Raw genomic sequence first — 19,331 nt, forward strand, 5'->3', positions numbered from 1 at the left:
CTTTCTGTAATTCAATTTATTTTTTGCAGATCAATGTTTTCAAGCAAATTTGTTCTTTTGTCCTCAAATCTTGCTTAATGACAAAACTGACTTTGGGTAATTTGGTGCACAAAGAGGCCCGCCAGTGCTTTGGTGCTAGCAGGTCTGGGTGGTGCCCTGCTACGCGCATCAGAATATCCAAAACAGCCACGTGCACCTCCCTGGAACTGCACAGATTGGCTCGGACAACCTCTGTGAGCCCTGACAGAAGTCCTCGAGAAGACCCATCTGGTGCTCAGCGTGATGCGCTCAGCTCCATGGCTTGCAAAAAGGGCAGGAAGCAGAGTCTGCAAAGCCCAGTTGCTGGGACAATAGGCAACACCAAAAAGCAGTCATTTGTGTCCTACAGCTGACGGTGGCTGAGATTCAGCACTTCAAAAAGACTGTGCAGGAGGAACACCCCGACACACACAGAAGCTGAGCCATGAGCACGCTCAGCGTGCTGCAAAAGCTCAGTCCCTCTTGTAGGCATCAGCATCTGCCCCACTGAGTCCTGCAGCTGCTGCATCCAGCTCTAAAAATTATAAGCATGCTGTGTTCCCTTTAAATTAATTTGCACTGAAGAAATGCATTTGTTAAGTAGAAGTGAGTGCAGGTGCCTTAAAGGTTTTTGGCTTGACAGATTTCTCTTGTACACTGAAAATCAATATTTCTGTCAAGTACACTGTGGGTCTATCCCCCTTTCCTAACTTCTTGGAAGGAAAAGTGCTGCTATATATTAAAGATCTCCACAAATGTGGTGGTCCAGTGCACTAGAAATATAATTCGTAGTAGAGAAACGAGTCCTCAGAGATGTTCCATTCTGGATACAGCCAACATCTCAGTAAGAGGAGCAGTGCTGACAAAGGGCAGTATCTCAAACCCACATAACTGGCTCAGACATCTGCACGTGGAGGATCATTCATTGCTCATGGTTTAACCCAGCTCTGGGAACCGCTTAATGTCTTTTTTTTTTTTTTAGTTTCCACTCTCCTCCTGCTGAAGAGTCCAGCACAGACCTTCCGCAAAGGCTGAGAGGTTGAAATCCGCACACACAATTAGCACAATTAGCAGCAATCACCTGTTGCTTACATTTCGTTTCCGGACATTGGCGAGCCTCTCTCCTTCCAAGGGCCCAAACACTCCAGTCTGCTGAATTTGAAGGCTGAACCTCAGCAGCAAACATAACTGTTCACATCCTACTTTGACGAAAACAGGCTGCTCAGGAAAAGAGGCAATGGTCTAATGGCACCTTTGCACTGTTTGCAGGGCTCCCAGGCATACCAGTTGCACTGGTATGGGCACTGGGGCTCCTTGGCAAAGGCAGGGTGAGGCCTTTCCTTTCCCCATGCAGTGTGGGAACATGCTAAGCACTGTTCTGCCTGCAGGCACCTGCAGGGACCCCGGGCGGTGGCAGCAGTGACCCAACTTGGTGCCGGGTTCCTGGTAAAAGGAGCCCTGCTAGAAACGTGCAAGGGGATAGCAGAGACATGTGGGATTTATTAAAGGTGGTTACGATGAACATGTTAGCATCCAGCATCCTCAGTTCCAAATATTCAAAGCTTTAGGAGTGTTCATCTGGAAAAATGCCCTGGATCATCTCGAGGTGTGTGCTGCTGTGCTGCAGCAGTCTGCAATGCCGTGAAGTCTCTGCCTTGGCAAAAACAAGATGAATGATTGCGTGGAGTGCTCAGGCCCCAGCAGCAACTGTTGCTTGTTATAATAAGCATTGCAGTGCTGGCTGCATGAGATGGAAGACTTTTACTAGTGTAAAATGCACAATGCAGCAGGAGGAGAGTCCTGCAGAGGAGAAAGCCAAAGCCTCCAGCCTCTGCTTCCCAGCTGCAGATGGGCATCCCGTAATACTTGATTCCAGACATAAGGGAAGTCAGGACGGTTGCTCAACCATCACCCCAAAACCCACAATACCTCCTGTGTCCTGCCCCCATACGCCTGGCCACTCGTACACAGAACACGCAATGACCAAAGCAGGGAAGTCTCCTAATATTTTTATTGTTCCTTAGATAACTGTGGATAGTACAAAGTTTTCCTCTTAAAAAAAATTAATTACCTTCACACTTCCATAAACAGAGCTTTCCATGGGAATCTGATGCCACAGAATTTCCACGGAAGCGATTTCCAACCACCATAATGCTATGTAGATATTATAACAGTAAGAGAATATTCTTGTAATTATCAACATGAAATTGGTTACCTGTGTATAAGGGTGAACACTGATCTTTTTTTCTTTTTAGAAACAAAACCATCATTTATTAATCCAAACTACATCATTGCATTTACAACATTCATTGCATAAACTGGACATACAAAGTTTTGCCACCTCTGGTAAATAACAGACATACATTATACAATATATTTGCTGAATACATAAGTTCAAACAATATGGGTACAACAACTTGTTCATAATACATACTTAAACCATCGTGTTTAATAGTTACTAAGACACAGATCCATGAGCTACTTCGGGTCTCAGCACAGTTAATCTAAGTGACAAGAACACAGTTGAGAGACAGTAGCTGCAATGGAAGGCGAATAAAACTAACCTGTGATAGGTCTTGTTCAGACAGCGAGAGCTCCTCACGGGTCAGCTTTTCTGCTTAGAAATACAAATCACACATCCATCACAGCTGACCGCGATGTCGGAAAATGTCCATGCAACCCACACACAGAAGAGAGCGAGTCTCCCAAGGATAAACTTCCAACAGTCATTGCCTTACTGCTTTAGTATGTACTATAGGTTTGCTATCGGAACAGAAACAAAACAAAACCCCAAACTTAAGTGGTTCTTCAGGTGCAGTTCCAGCTGCAAGTACATGGTTAGTCATGAGTCTATAACACAGGGCCAGACTTCTAGAAATGTAGAGGTAATGCTGATCTGTCAGGTTTATGCTGAATAATCCTCCATGACGTTGGTCTTAATTTTGGCAGCTGTTTATTTATTTACTTATTTAAAGTGTGTTTCCTCGATATTAGTATTTCTTTTTCATTCGTTTCTCCCTTTTTTTCCTTTTTATTTTATTTTTTCCTAAATCAGTTTCTAAACAAGGGTGGACTACAACTCATCAGACCTGATGACGTGGAAGAGGGTGACATTGTAAAGTATTTGGTGCCCGTTGTTCCAGGCATAGAGGGCCCGATCCTTGGGGTTGTAGTCCAACATGGAAATGTGCGAGTACTTGTTTTGGAACGGGATGTCGATGTACTCGTAGGTGGAGGCGTTGGTCTGGTAGGCATAGTGCACCTTGGTGCCTCCCGAGTAGCCGTTGGTGACGTAGAGCGTGCCGCAGATGATGAAGGCCTCCCCGGCGCTGCGTTTCGGGTAGCTGGTGTTCCAGGTCTGGAGGCTCTGCAGGGTGTTGGGGTCCAGCTTGCTGATGACGATGTTGCCCGCGTTCTGGTTGGTGGCGTAGACGGCCCACAGCCCGTTCTCATCTACCATCAGGTCAATGTCCGAGTGGCCGCCCCAGGCGTAGTGGTACATGTTGTTGTAGCCGGCATAATCCAGGCTGCGAGTCTTGAGAATGGTCTCTGTTTTCAAGTCAAACCTGATAATTATGTGGCTTTGGTATTTGTTGAAATAGATAGAGCCGTTGTAGACCACTTGACCGGTGCCTGACCATGGGTGAGGGAGACGGTGAGAGGTAAAGTTGTCGGTATTCATGAAATCTGCCATGGATTTGTATTCGCGGACGAAGCGGTTGTTGTGGTAGCTGTCCATGTACCAGACCTGGGCGAGAAACAGAAAAACGTGGGGTTAGGAAAGAGCAGAGACCTGCCCGAGCCCTCCACCAGGGAGAGGTGCTTCACCTTTACATGTTTCCCTAGAAAATGTTCTGGGTGCTAAATCTGCGAGGAGGCTGGTTTCATTGAGCCACCCACTGGAAAACCACGTGCCCAAAGCCTGCCACCTGCGCCCAGAAGTAAACCTCAGGCTGCCACCCCAAATCAGCCAAGAAATCAAGTGAAGAGCGAAGCTTTCCCAGAGGTAAGCTGGCATCTCCCTGGGGGCTTGCACTGTTCTTCCAGAGGGCAATCAGCATCTTTCTCTGGCTAAACCCAGCACATTGATGCACGCTGATGCTGCCTCTGCTGCCTCTAAGCCCCATCACAACTGCACTCAGTAAATTATAGCAGCTGCTGTGCAGAGCTCCGCTAATTTGGCACGCAGAAGCAATGAACGTAATCGCTCATTGTCAGGGAAATGCAGGCAAAGTCCATATTGGTTTAAAAATCATACACTTCTGCATCAAAAGCTTACACCGAGGCTGCTGAAATACAACAAAAGACAAAGACATCAAAATCTTGCTATCAGGAGATGGGGGAGAGATTTTAGACCATGACTTAAACATCGGTTCACTGGGGATGGTGTCTAGACTTCTTAAAAAACAATAAGAAAAAAAAGAAAGAAAAACAAAAGCTTTCATCATTTGTAATCAATTCAGAGGCTAAAGAAGAAAGAAGAAATATCCATCCAGTGAGAGACATGCTGTATGCCTTTGCTGCCTAAAGTTGAGATAGCTGCTTTCTATAAAAAACATTTAGGAAGGTAAAGAGGTAAATGAAATAGCAGTGGGGAATGCCTTTAAGGACACAGATTTGGGTAATGTTGTAGTGCATGCTCCTTTTGCAAACACCTTGCAAAATCTGATCATAGCAGAGCCTCGATACAGCCGTCTCCAGGGTCCATTAGAGCAGCAGACAAACATTTACACACGCCTGTGCGTGCGTGCACGTTTGGGCTGCTATATTTGACAGGCCAAGTGAGGTCTGCAAAAACTTTGTAGGAAACTTCAGAGCTCCCTCAGTACCGCCCCAGAAACACTGCAGAGGTGGAGAGTAATCCTGTGGCAAATTGCTCTGGGCTTCACACCTCTGCTGTGGGATCAAGGATGGCTGCCAGAGCACCAGGAGAAAACCACGCGCATCCCCGAGCCCATGGCAGAGAAGTGCCTGCAACCTGGGAGAGCTTCTGCTGCCGGACATGATGCTGGAGAGCACTCTTTGGTTAACGTAAAGTCTGTGTTTAACTAAAGTAGCTTGGGAAATTACAAAAAATCCTGAAAACTGATTGTATCTCAGCTAATCCTATTTGGCATTAAATAACTCCACGTGGCAATGCATTGTGCTCAGTTTTTGGAGAGACAAAGAGAAGACCACAAGAGCAGCCCCTGTTATCAGGCTGGTGCTGCAAGGTGGCAGGATCCGACGATGTTTTGTGCTTTGGAGAAGCAGAGATTGATCGGCAGCAGCGCCTCGTCGTGCCGACTGGCTCTGAGCAGCCTTCTCCGCACTGTCCTGCCAATACACATCAATCCCGGCGCTCAGCATCCACCTGCTGTCTCGCCGCTCCTGCGAGACTTGCAATTGTGCCTGGTTGTGTTCAATGATTTCATGACATGAACAAATGACCATGAAAACACCAAACACCTCCCGGGGCCTGGTGAGGGAAGATGGATATGATAAAGTGGCAGCGTCTCCCCATCACTGGTTTCCCACTCCGCCAGGTAGCCAATGAAGTTCACTTGGGCGATTGTGTTTGTAATAAAATTCGCAGTAGATTTATGTATTATACACACACACACGCTTGTGAAGCTTGAGATACAGTCCAGAGAAAACTGCCTGTGTACTCTCACAACAAAACACACTGCAGAAAAAGACGTGGGAAAAAAAAAAATAATCCATTTTGAGATAAGACTCTCTGAAGACACGGGAAGATCTTTAGCACGTAATTAATGTACTTCAGCTGCAACCCAACTCTCCCTTTACAGATGTATAAATCACGCCTAACCCTGTTAGTGCCAAGGGAGGCAGCAGACACAGCCTGGAGGGGACAACTCCGTCCCTTCTGATGAGGAAAACAGTGTGTGATGTGGGTAAAACCTTCCCGTTCTGCTTCCAAATTGGGATTTCATGGGGTGATGCTTTGTTTAATAATTGTAAAATAAAGAGGTATTGTACTGGGGAGCCAAGCTGGCTGCTGGAAGGAACTAGCCCGACATCCCAAGTCACTGCTGCTTCATCGCTGCACACCTCCAGGCACACGGAGCCACCCCCAGTGACGGCTTCTGCAGAGCATCCCTTGTGTGCTTTTAGCTACAGAAAGCCGATCACAGGGCAAGCTCCCAAAATAGCTGCCCTGACACAGCCCTTGCCAGCGCCTTTATCTTTTGATGAAGGCTGCTTCACGCAGGAGGGAATTGCCATGCAGCCAAGGTCTGTGGTTTCTGTTTTGTTTTGCTGCCTGCAAATCCTCAGCAAACACTCGAGATATTTTCCATTCCATCAGTCATGGGAAGCCTGGATTGATTTTCAGCCAGTTATTGGCCTCCTACCTCTTTGGGATCAAAATTGAATGGTCTGAATGAAAAAAAAAAAAAAGGAAAAAAAAAACAAAACAAAAAACAAATCTCTCTCTCGCTGCAGTCAAGTTAAACCCTCACAACATTGCAGGTGGAAGACAGAGGGACAGAGGACAAATGGAGTTCGACGACAGTACTGGGGACACAGGCAGCAAAAAAGCAGCAGGGATCAACACCATGGGCCCCTCTGCTTTGCCCCAGCTCCCTCTGGGCTTCCAAATCCAGACAAGAAACCCAATATTTGATTTTCCATCCCCAGATCTGGTGCCACATCCAAGACCAAGCAAACAGGGGCTTCATTCAGGTTCACCTGCCCTGGGAAGGGACCACGGCATGGGGCTGCTCCCCCCTCATCCTCCTGCCCTTCCCCACCCTCAGCTGAGGTCAGCAGAGCCCCAAGAGGAGGATTAGGCACCAAGGGGCACTACCAGGGCTTTGATGCTGGGATTTAAGGAGCTTTCCATGGTTTTGGTGGAGGGGGGTGACCACGGGGACGGCGCCGCCGCGCTCTTACCTTGTTCTCTCCCTCTGGAGCGAGCGGGTCCGTCATCCATGATCCGAACCGGGAGCCCGAGGTTTTAATTGTGATGGGGTCACTGATTCCCGTCAGCTTGCCACAAGCTGGAAAAAGAGTGCAAGGCTGGTGAGCACCATTTCCAACACCCTCCGCGGCCCGGGACCGCGCCTTCTCACAGCGGGTCTCTGCCTGCCAGGCCCCAGCTCAGGGTGCTGTGCCCCGCTGATTTGAAGCTGGTTTTTATTTAATTAGAGGTAATTAGGCTGAGAACAACTGCCGGGTGCTTTTGTTTGTTTCATGCCTCTTAATAACAAGTGTCCTTATCACACTGCCCCAAGAAAACAAGCTTTCCTGAAGCAGCCACGCTGCTCGAATGGGAAATGAGAAGAGTTAGCCAGGGTCGAGCAGCCAGGTGGAGAAATTAGCTGAACAGCTCTGCTCGTTTCTGCCGTAATAGAGTGGGTGCAGCCAAGATAAAAAGACAGACGTGTCTATTCCAGCCCTGCTGGAAACACGCATTTGTTACGGGTTATGCAGGGGAGGAAAAAAAAAAAAAAGTGGGAAATTCTAGGCAACATAAATCTCTTCCTTGAGAAGAGCATTTACCAGCTTCTAGCTGCCACCTTCTCTGCTCTCTGCCATGTCTGCTTGCTCAGGACAAGGGGACCTTGTTCAGGTCCCTTTTGGGACAGCCACGAGTAGATACCTGCAAAGCTACAGCCTCAGCACTGCAGGCAGCCCTAGGCCGATGTCCTCTTTACGCTCATCTCCCCATTTTTCAGCCCAGCTGCCATTCTGGTCTCCCAAAACACCAGCATCTCACGACGTAATAACAGGCAAAGAGACCAAGCTGGATGCGGCAGGAGGGGCTGCAGCCGGTGCTGAAGGCTCTGTTGCTACGGGAGCAGGCATTTAAAATCCGGACACATTCCCACAGAGCCGGACTGGCGGCAGCATCTCCTGCCAAGGTCAGCAGTGCAAGGGGACACCGGCCACTGAAGTTCACCAGGTGTTTCTGGCTTCTCCCCTGGGATGAGGATGCTCCTGGGATGCTGAGGAAGGGGAAATGTCGAGGTGCTGGGCTGGAGAGGATGCTCCAGGTGCTGGGTCGGGATGTCCGGGGCTGGGCCAGTAGGTGGGAGCCTGCAGGGTGCTGCTGAAAGGCACGGGGAGCTGGGCCAGCTCGGGACAGGGTTCTGCTCGGTCACCAAGAACATGCCCCAGGAGCTCTGCACTACCCACCGGCTGCCCTTCTCCTAGCCTGGTCTCATCAGTCCCCTGGGCTCCTGGTTATGGCCACGGGACACATCCACATACCACAGCTCCGAGCTGAGGGGCAAAGGGGCCACCTTGGCCTGGGACATAAAACAAATGAAGATTTGCCTGATCTGCACCAGTACGACATGGCCACAGGGACCATCAGCCTTGCCACAGCCTTCAGACACCAAGCAGCTAAAAAGAGCTCCCACCAAAAAGCAGAGAGCTTCCCTGGCCTCACAGGGGGAATTTGTCCTTCTGCCCGGCTGATGCACTCAAAGCCTCTCAGCTCAGGAGGAAAGCAAGGTATTGACAAAGGGATGCGATGGGTTAAAATAATAACTGCTTAATGTCTGGTAAATTCCCATCGCAGAGGACCAGCCTTCCTCTAATCACAGCTCTGCTCAATGCTGCCTTCCATTATCACCGCCCTACATTGCTGTCACTTTATCTCTTTCCTTCCATTTCCCTGGAGAGAAAGGTTGTATAAAAGCTCATTGATCAAAAAAAAAAAAAAAAAAGGAGAAAAAAAGAAAGAAAAAAAAGCAGAAGCAGCTGATAAGGGTAAACTACTGTTGTTTGAACGTAGTGAGGCTACATCTCATACGCGTTTAGCTGGAGGCACATTCACAACAGCTCTTCAGCAGTGCAAGAGGGTTGCTCTTATACAGGATGAGGTCTTTTCTGTCTTGGAGTAAAGCTACGAGAGGCACTTATACAGGAGAAAAAGTTTGAAAACGGTCCTGGAGCCAAGTGCTTCCTGGCTCCCGGTGAGCTAGGTCCATGCATCTCTCATGGGGTTACCAGCCCTGTGGTCCTGAGCTCGGGGCGAGGGTCCTGCTTACAGCCCTGCTGCTTCCACCGCGCTCTGCAGTGTTCTTGCACAGCTCCCAGACCGTCTCCAATATTTCATGAAACACAAGAAAGGCAAAGGCTCCGCTCACTGCTTATTTTCCTTCTGGGACCCTTTTCGATTGCCGAAATGCTACAAGCATCTCAGCTCGCTCAGGGATGAATGAGCAGGAGGGGAGCTCGTTCTGGTGGCCGTGCCTGAGTGCACGATGCAGGGGAAGCTGGGACTGACGGGTTTGGGGGCACTCACAGAGGGGCTGTTTCCACTCCGCTTTCCCCAGCATTATTTGGGGCCCATGGGGGGCTGCATGTCCCTATCCCTGGGCATCAGCATGGATCAGCCTCTCCCAGGGCGACCCTCTAGGACTCCTCCCTTCAGCCCCAGAGAGCAGCAAGGAGATGCCACCGCTGCGCACAGCCTCTTCCTCTACCCACACCGGGAATTTTCCAGCAGCAGCAGACAACTTCCATCCAGTTACATCGAGCACTGCCATCCTCCCAGGATGCTCACACCCCCACTCCATCTTTTTTCCTAAGCTCCAGCCCCCCCGGTGACGTTTAGCAGCTCAGGAGCAATTTCTCCACCAACGCAGCCACCGCACCGCCACCAGCACTGCCCAGCCAGGAGCCCCCCATCCCAAACACACGTGGGACAGGCTGGCAGGACCCTGCTTCTCCAAAAAGGAAGGACACGCTTGCTATTTCCCCACCTCTGCACCAGGATTGTGGGCTGGGATTCTTTGCAGGAGTTGGGGAAGGCTCGTGCCACCAGCAAACGTGAGCCTGTGGCGTGCAGACGAATTGAATTCCCCCTTGACTCGAGGAATGACAGCCTTTCCCCTGCTTGAAGGCTCCTCTCAGGAGCATTAATGGAAACGTTAAGATCCCAATATAAATAGTGATCTTTAAGAATGTAAACAGAACAACAGATTGAACGTGCCATTATTGATTTCTTTTTCCCTTCGCACACATGCCAGGGTCAGGAAGTGTTTTCACTATTGATCCATCAATAATGCTTAAGAAACCCAAAATACAAAAAGGACCTTGTCTAAAGGAAATGCTGCTGCACTGTTGAGCATCAGTGCTACCTGGAGGATGGGGAGAGGTGAACGGGACACAAGCATGGCACATCCCCTCTGCCTCCCTTGTCCTGTGCTCCCCGCTCCTGTTTTTGGTGCTCCGAGCTGTATCCTGAGCCCTAGCAGGCCAACACGCATCAGGTGAGCAGTGCTGCTAGCCCATGCAGGAACAAATTTAAGCTAAAACATGCTGCTTGAGACTCCAGTGCATCCCTCGGAGCAGATAATTTGCAGCAAACAACAATCCTCAGCAAACAGGGTCTCATCGTGTGCCAGCAAAGTGTCTGTGAGGTTGTTATCTGAATTTAACTCAATTAACTACCATTTTCACTGGTTTACACTCCGGAGTGATAAACAACATTGGAAATTCAGTCTGTGCTGTTTGCTGCTAAATGACCAAATAAATCACCCTCCCGGGCGAGCAGCAAACGCTCCCGGGTGCGCCCTTGCAAGACTCAGCGCTGGTCTCTGCGAGCAGCCGGGGGGGGGCTGCAAAGCCCCAGGGCACAAAAACTGCTCTGGGTGGCACAGACACAGAGGGAGCAGACAGGCAAGGGGAAAAAAAAAGAAGGGGCAAAGCCAGAATGCCTAAATAAAACCTCAAAGAAATAAATACAAAAAAAAAAAATCCCCCAAATTTCTGGAAAAGGCTGCCTACAGGATCTCAGCACCCCAGCTGCGTCAGGCTTAGCTGGGCTGGTGAGCTGGCCGGTTGTCCCAGCTGGAAGACCTGAGCATCGGGGGACACAATGAGCCAGAACAACACAGCCCAGAGCAGAAGGGGCTAACGGTGCAAGAGCAAAACTTGGTTATTTTGAAGCCCTGAATGGTCTGGGATTTATTTCTTAAAGTCTGCCCAGGGTCTGCGGGAGGATCATCACAACGTCCCTGACTCTGGTGGAGCCAGCTTGGGCTGGGCAGCTCCGCCAAAGCCCACCGGAGAGGGGCTATGAGGTCTGGAAGGGATTTATTTAAAGACCTGTCCCTAGGAAGGCAATTGCACAGCCCAGATTCAAATCCCTGATCCTGCTGCTGTTCCCCCTATCCATCATCAGCATCTTCTCAAGATGGGCTGAAGGCTACGGATGTAGCAAATGGACACTTGGGCACCATCTCCCCCAACCAAACCCAGCCCTGCCCTCCAAAATTTCACTGGAGAGGTAGCTGATAAGGGGAAATGCAGGGAGGAGGCCGCTTGCAGGGGCTTGGAGGTGTCTAGAAACAAGCAAAAGCAATTCCAACAGTGGAGGCATGAGAGAAAGGAAACGTTACCTTGCCAAGGGTACACAGTTCTGAGAAGAGATCAGCTCTTTCTTGAAGTTACCTGAGAGTGTAATTTCATATGTGCTACCAAAATAGACTGCAGAGCAGTTAATGTGTTTAGATTACCTAAATTGCTTAACGAGAAAGTCAATAACGTAAGGAGAAATTAAATCAAGCCAACGAGCGGCAGGGAGCCCTGCAGTGGCAGGAGGCAGCACCCTCCTTCCCCCCTGCCCGGGGGCAGGACGTGGATTTTGGCTACAGCCAGGACCCCTCGGGCTTCGGGGCAGGCTTGGGCAGCCAAAGCCATCCAAAAGGCTCGGGGACATCTCCCTGGTGCTAGCACTGCTACGACCCAAGGGGTTCCCGGCTCTTTTGGGGAGGGAAGAGGTGGGGAGGGGTCCCATCCTGCACAGTCTGCACCGACCGCGAGCCCGCTACGTCATCATGCTCTTCTCGACAGTGGTTTGCAAGATGCAAAAGGAAAAAAGAAAAAACTGGGTCCCCGCCTGCACGCTCGCTGCTTAAGCGGGGTGCAGAGACATTTGCTAATGTGCCAGGTCCGGGTAGCAAACGGGTCGGCCACCGATGCGTAAGCAGGACGGGTGCATGTGTTTGCTGTGCATAAGCGTTGCTTGGGAGGCCGCGTGGCGCCGCATTTCACCGCCCGCTTATGCAAACGCTGCAAAGAGTCACATGCCTACTTACGGGCCTGATCCTGAAGCACTTGCACCATGAGCAGCATCAGTCGTGCAAGTAATCCTCAGCAGGACTACTCCCAGGACGGATGCTCCTTATGGCGCAGGTAGTTGCAGGATCGAGCCTGGCCGGGCGAGCTCCTCTGGCAGCCAGGCGAGGCACCAGGAGATGTCCGGTCTAGCATCTCTGTCTGCAGGCGTGACGTGTGTTTTAACATCGATGGTGTTTAGCCAGTGCCACCATGTTGTTCTGAGCCTACCTAATTTTTGCATGCATGCACGAAGCCTTTCTTCAAGATTTGACACTCTGTTCTGAAGCTCTTCGTAGTCATAGGCGCCAATCTCTTCCTGGAGTTCGTTTAGAACTGACGTCAGATTCTGGACCTCCTCTTTAAACTGCAATACCAATTTTGCATCGGCTTTGTACTCTTCCAACACTGGTATCAAAGGCCTAAGTTCCTCCATTTTCGCTTTTATTGCCTGCAAGGTTAAAATAAGCTTGGTTCAGTGCTATGCGTGCAAAAATCTGCAACACTCTGCCTTGACCTGGTTGCTTCCTACGTGAGTGCAATGTTCATATCCCCAAATTATTATCATTAAAATTATTTAAATTATTATTTTGGTCCAAATGATGTATTGGAAAGAACATATTAAACAGGCTGCAGAACACCAAAATATTTGGGAAAGGCCTTTATTTGTCATTTTTAGAATGCAACATCTTAGGGTTACATGCTTCAGATCACATACACAAAGAGTTCTTTTTTTTTTTTTCTTTCCAAAAAATAAAATAAAATAATATATATGCATTGACAAGGGTTTCAAACTATTCATGAAATGCATCTACAATTGCATGCAAAGGAAGATCTCGGTTGTGTGGTTCAAGGTTCCTTAGTGAGATATGGTGCTAATTTGGAAAATAATCAAAAAAATAAATGCATGGTGCAAAATGCTCTGTGGCCCTCTTTTCATGGTTACATGGGAGTGAACTGCTTCTTCAGTCACTGCAGCATTGAAAAAACTTGCTTTTAAGTTAGCCCTGTAAGCAAGAAAATGAAATACTGTTGAGGATCTAGCTCACTAACCTGCCTTATATAGATAGCCATTCATAGACAAATACGGAACTAAAGAGAAAAAAAACAAAACAAAACAAAACGAAAAACAACACAAGATCTCCAAACCACTCATATTTTAACGCTGGCATTAGCAGAAACAAAATGCTGTGGCTGTTACTTAAAATGATGCTTTGGCAGCAAATTATACAAAAATTCCTCACTGTTTTCAGGCCTGCTATGAGGAACAGAAAAATCCAAGTCATTACCACATTTATTTTGCAGCAACGAAGGCTTGTTGTTGTTTCGTTTTTGTTTTTAATTAAACGAAGGCCTTGTTTAAAGGCACAGTATGCAGCATTTTGTTCAGGATGCTTTGCTCCAGCAGCTAATGAGTAGACATAAATATGCATGCACCTACCCGTTAATGAAGCATGTACAGGGTATACCTGGCGCTGCTTGCACCAGCCAGAGCAGCGCAGGGGCAGGCTGTGACCTCTGCCTGCCTGGTGAAGCAGCTCTGGGGTGGACAGCATCAGAAACTGGCCCCAGCCTTGTTTCTTTGCCTCCTATTTAAGTTGAAAGGCTTTCCCTCCTGTGGCTTGCGTGTGGGGAATTTGTTTATTTTCTTAGTGGCTCGTGCTACCTTGGTGCAAGTTCCCTGGCAGGCGATGGGGAGGATTAAACTCATCCGAATGGGGAAGAGCAAAAAAAATAAAAAAAGGAACTCGTGCTCCACTCAGGGAAATGGGCCTGGCATCCTGGCTGTGGAGCTAAACAGGGTCCTGGGGATGGGGAGCGGGGAAGGCAGAGTTGGTGGAAAGTTTTAAGAGCCTTCTTCCCAGCTTTTTATCACATAATCTTGGTATTTCAGCATTTAGTGTATCAATTAAGAAATATCTGGTTTAAAATAACAATCAGCTGGGCAGCAGGATGGGGATCAATGGGACGGGTCCCCAAATTTCACTAGAAATCTTCCAAATTTGTGCTTAGTTCTTAATCCAATATGTTACTGAAGTGTAACATTACAAATTGTACTGGCAGCCTCCTTTGGGCAATTTCATTTTGGTCATGTTCTTGAAAGTTGCTGCATTGGCAGCTTCATTTAAAAGGCTGATTTTTTCCTCCTAATTTGCATGACACCAGGACAAAAGGCACACCAGTGACCAGAAGGCCCAGGCTCTGCTGCCAACATCCTTATTCAAAACTGGACATTTGCACCCCTGAAGATGCTCAGTTTGCCAGCCTGACGACAGCCGAATAGCCAAATATTGATTTTTTTTTGGGGGGGGGTTGTTTGCTTGACTGATTGCCCCACTGATGCAACCTCACCAAGGAGGGCAGCAAAGGGGTGAGAGCCTGGTATGTAGAGAAACATACACAAAGCCTCTGCTCTTGGCTCTTCCCAAGGAAAACTGGAGCCGGGCAGGGGTGGGGATAGGGACAGGACAAATTCCCAGCTCTGCCTGGCCTCATCCTGCCCAGGCTCTCCCAGCACGGAGCCCAGCCTCGTTGGGGGCACCGCCAGCCTGTGGGTATGGGAACATGGGGATTCAGGCTTTTACCCTGCAGAAAAAATGCTCTGTGGCAGAGGAAGCAATCCTACAGCCTGGATCTAGCCCTGCTTTGGACAGGAGGGTGGCTGGGTGGCCACGAGCACAGCAAAGCAGGGCTGGGGACACAGCGCGCGCCCCGCGGCATCGCCAGCCACGGCTCGGTGAAGCGGATCGGAAAGCACACCTACCTTAAACTGCCTTGCCAGGTGCTGCTTGTGGCTTTCTTCCACTTGCTTGAATTTGGATTCCAGTCCCCTCATCTGGTTTTCCATCTTCTCCACGTACTGTAGGTCTCTCTGAGTCCGCCTGTCCAACACCTCTATCGACTGGGACATGTTTTGCACCTGTCAGGCGAGAAGGGACTTGTCACGCACGAGGCACACATTCAGCAGCAGGGCAGCGCTGCTCGCGGCCGAATGCAGATGCTGACATTTTCCCCGAGTCAACAAAGCTAAAGGGCAATCAGCAGACGCATTATTTACTGGCTAATCAACAGCATCTCCTCGTATTATGACCCCACGCTCCAAACCAGAGCAAAGTGGTTTCGGAAACGTTTATTCTGCTGTGCTGCAGAGAATAACTCAGAGATCCCGTGTGCAAATGAGGGCTGTAGCCACGTACGAGATGCATTAGTGGTAACGGCATTTTTCAGTCTGGAACAGCACCCGGTGCCTGGTGCAGCACAAGGAGAGCCTATTAGCCTCACAGGATCACATCTGACCCCGAGAACCACCTCTGCCAAGATGCACGTTATCGTTTCTTTGTGTGCATAAGTGACGCTGATTGCCTAAGTGCAAACTTTCCTCCCAGCTAGTAAAACTTGGTACCCAAACAGCCCTGTGGTTTAAGCAGCATCTGCCACAAGGAATCCAGCTGTGGATTTGGGGGTGCCCCGGAGCTGAGGAATAACGGGTGCATCCCTGCCCTGCGGGTGGGTGCTGTGCCGGGCGCTTTCTTGCATCCCCCCGTGTGCCCATCTGGCCCTGCTGAAGGAATGATGCAAGGTTTGGCCAGGCTCCTTGTGAGAAAAAAGCTGCTTATGGCAGAGGTGTAAGGAACAGGGGAAATGATAGCCTGAATGACCTGATTTGGAAGGCTGGCTGTCCCCTCACTAACTGAGAGATTTGCTTCTCATTTTTCTGCCTATGAGAGAGCAAACGAAGCTCTGACTTAGGCAAGTACCTAAGCACATATTTAGCATTAAGCAATGGGTAAAATTAAAGGTCTTTGCTTCGGGAAGGGTTGTGTTTGTACCATGTTTGGTACATTCTGGGGCTCAGCCCCCGCACGGTGCCACCACCACTGCCAAGGTACCCATGGAAATGCCCCGGCCCTGCCAGCATTAATGGGGATAATGCCCATGTTTAAAATGAATCAGGCATCCATGCATGGTGCTGCACGGCGCCTAGCATCAAAGGCCTCCTGGTTCAAGCCTCTTCCTCTGTGGGATCTGAGCAAAACACAAATATGAGCCAAAACAAACTCTGTGAGATGCTTCCCAGAGCCCTCCAACTCCGCGCCAACTCTGTCCCTCATGGGGCAAAATGCAGAAAGCTGAGATGGGGAAAGAAGGGTGTAAGGGCAGCGTTTCCTCCAGCAGCCCACACGGTGCTGCTGTGACTTACCTTAGAGGTTGGGACACCCGCGTGCATCGAGCAGCCTGCCTGCTGAAAGCAGCGCAGGTCAAATGCCAACTTTTGTGTCTGCGTCTCCAAAGTGATCAAAACGCCCATTGCTCATGCACGCCGACAAGGAAACTATTACAGGGAACCATTAAAAATGTATGGGCAACTGGTATTTCAAAGGCCAGGGGCGAGGAAACGTTTTGTACGACCAGCGCAACTGCCCTGGGGCTCTAATAATCCTCCTCAGCAGAGGTGAAGGTATTTGTCAGGCTGAGACCCTCCACAGGACTGGGAGGTGCCCCTTGGAGAGAGAAGAAAGGCCTCAGACAAGCCTGACTGGTCTGCAATCCCTCCTGTTAGATATCCTTATCCCATTAATCCAGTCTATCCTCCTTTGGGTCAAGCCATATCTACGCAGCAGAATTGTTTAAACGGGTTGGAATAGGAACGACTTGTTGGGATCAGACAAAATCGATCTCATTTAGCCCACTAATGCCCAGCCCCAACTTTAGGCCAAGCAATCAGACGAGCAGAGATCATAACCCAGCCCTGCAGGTGCTGAGCAGGGGGCTCCTGGCGCTGCTCTCGGCTCGTGTAGAGGCAGAACAGACCGTGCTGGGAAATGAATCAGAGCAGCTCGCGCAGGCTCCTGCTCTGAATCACCTCTGGAGGAGCCTGCCTCTCCCCTGACTGCAGAGGAAATTAGCCTCCTCGCAGGGCTCTCAACTCAGACATCTAAAATTAGCCACCGCGCTATTTTAGGGATGTGTTTTACAAGTTCAGGCTCTCACTATTTGTTGCCTGTATTGTTTTCAACCAGGCAGGATTCTGGCCAGACTGGTAAAAACTCCATCTCCGTCATTCCTAATCTCTGACAGTAATGCGTGCTTCATCATCTGGAGATCTACTTGTTTTCCTTCATTAGCATATTAAGCCCTTGATCCAGCAAAGTACTTTGGCACATGATTAGATTTCAATGAGCCTGCTCATAGCTTAAACTTAAGCGTGTACATAAGTGCTCTAATGAACTGAGACCTGAGGATATTGTCTCAGATTCCCTCTGCTTTATCCATTAGCTACTACCCTCAAATAGCAGCTAAAATGCTTTTTGCCCCCACTGGCTGAGCACGCACTCTCGACGTGAAACCTCAATTTCCATCAAGCTGATGAGAGAGGTATACCTGTGGTTGTCTTGGGGAAAAGAGCCCACTTCAGCGTATAAAACAGACAACTGATACAGGCAAAACTTCCAGTTCCGTTCTTGTCATAAAGTCAGGATGACTTCTTTGTCATCTCGAAACATAGACCAGTGCTGATGAGCTCAGGAAGGGCAGTTCAGAGCCCATTTTGGGGGTCTGAGGTAGGATGAATGAGCTTGGGGTAGCTGGACAAACTGATGGAGTGATAGCTTGAGACATCTTGAGGGAGATTGTTGTGATCTACGGGAAAAATTGGCAGAGAGAGGGACTCAGCCAAGGGATCAGTCCAAGAGAAGTCCATTTTATAAGGATTGTGGAAGGCTGAGCAGATCATTGTCCTCTCCAAATACACCTCCGAGCGAGTATCAAAGGAACAAGAAGAACTGTTTAAGCTGGAACTCAGTGCTGGCAAGGAATAAGCCTTGGCAGGAAACGAGAAGTGGTTTAACTGTCAGAGGAGGAAGTCCTCCCAGATAACAGGGCCAAAAAAAAAAAAAAATCCATTTGAAGATAAAACATAATCTGTTCGTGAACAGGATTTCGGTGACGGCTGGGTTTGGACGCAGCCCAGGATCTGGCCTCAGCACCTGACGCACGGAAGGCAGGAAGGGCTCCGCGCACGGCAGCCAAGGATGAGCTCAGGCACCTCGGTGTCCGAAGGCGGCCTGAACAGCCTGTGTGGTGGTGAGCAGACCTCGCTCATCACCTTAGCTCACTCGCACCTGCTTCTCCTCACACCGATGGGGTGCCCAGGAATCACCTGCAAGCAGCACGCCCCGAGGGGAGCTGGGGTCTTGGCGGCTGGGGACCTCAAAGTGCCTTCAGCCCCTGATGCCCCTATGCAGAGATTTTCACTGAGGATGCTGTAACTGCCTTGTGTACACACACACACACACACACACACACACACACAGGCAGCTTTCTTCTGGCTCACGAAAGCAATGCCTTATTATTTCTGGAGGTGAGTGCCAGGTTTCCTGCTTTGAAAATCCAAACAGAATTACCTCGCTGACACATTATGCTGCTTCATCTGCTGGCAGAGAGAAATCCGGAGGTGAGAGTTTTCCCATCACAAAACTAGAGGTAAAACGTCAGATTGGGGGAAGAAGCATCCAGGTCTGAAATCCTTCCTGGGGAGCTGGGAGCTCTCTGCTGCAGTTGCGTTTCCCTAAAGGGATTTTCGTTTCAGCCTCGATCGAGATCAGATGTCTGGCACCAAGAGCCCACTTTTTATTTTGGGGGTTTGATATGGGTTAGCGTAGGAGTGAGATGCAGACAGATCCGCAGGCAGGTAGCACATCCCCAGAGCGCACGCCTTCACGCACCGCTCCCCCCTCGCTTTATCCACTCGCAGCCGGAGAGCTGCCCAAGGCAAAAAATCCCCGAGCATTTCCACCCTCCGCAGTGCACCTGCCGGCATCCCAGGGCTGCTGCGCCCTGCTCGCCTGCCCATTAGCAGAGGGCGTTGGGTCAAACCCTACTTGTTTTCTGCAGGTGAGCAGTTCTGGGAACGCGAGCGGGCTCTGACTGCCACAGCAGCTGCTAGCACAATGCCTGCTGCCTCTCAGACAAATGTGCTGCCGGACCAATTGCCGGTGTTGCTTAGAGAAATAAAGGCTTGAGTGCGATTATTTTTAGAAGCCTATGACATACCGAAGAGCTGTTTAAGGGCTAAGTGTTTTCTGTCTGAGTTTATTGTCCTTATCACGTAGGAGAATCAGTTAAGTGTAGGTTTAATGCTGTTATGAGTTCCTAATACATCAGCTTCCCGAGAGCATCAGGGTGGAAGTTATTTTGTCATGCACAACACACGCCAACGTAGCATTAGGGCACAAAGG

The 19,331-nt window shown here is 49.5% G+C and overlaps 1 protein-coding gene across 2 annotated transcripts in view; it reads right to left on the reverse strand.

Moving 5' to 3' along the window:
- Window positions 1-2,011: 2,011 nt before the first annotated feature.
- The window catches only part of OLFM1 (olfactomedin 1), a 30,477-nt gene continuing 13,157 nt past the window's right edge, over window positions 2,012-19,331 (reverse strand). For both annotated transcript variants that reach the window (XM_068656931.1, XM_068656930.1), the window contains exons 3-6: window positions 14,858-15,013; window positions 12,325-12,544; window positions 6,913-7,019; window positions 2,012-3,766 (exon numbers count right to left, since the gene is read on the reverse strand). In XM_068656931.1, the coding sequence (XP_068513032.1) occupies window positions 3,092-3,766; window positions 6,913-7,019; window positions 12,325-12,544; window positions 14,858-15,013 (1,158 nt within the window). In that variant the 3' untranslated portion in view covers window positions 2,012-3,091. The remainder of the gene's footprint in view (window positions 3,767-6,912; window positions 7,020-12,324; window positions 12,545-14,857; window positions 15,014-19,331) is intronic.

The sequence above is a fragment of the Anas acuta genome, chromosome 20, assembly GCF_963932015.1.
Source record: "Anas acuta chromosome 20, bAnaAcu1.1, whole genome shotgun sequence".
Taxonomy (NCBI): domain Eukaryota; kingdom Metazoa; phylum Chordata; class Aves; order Anseriformes; family Anatidae; genus Anas; species Anas acuta.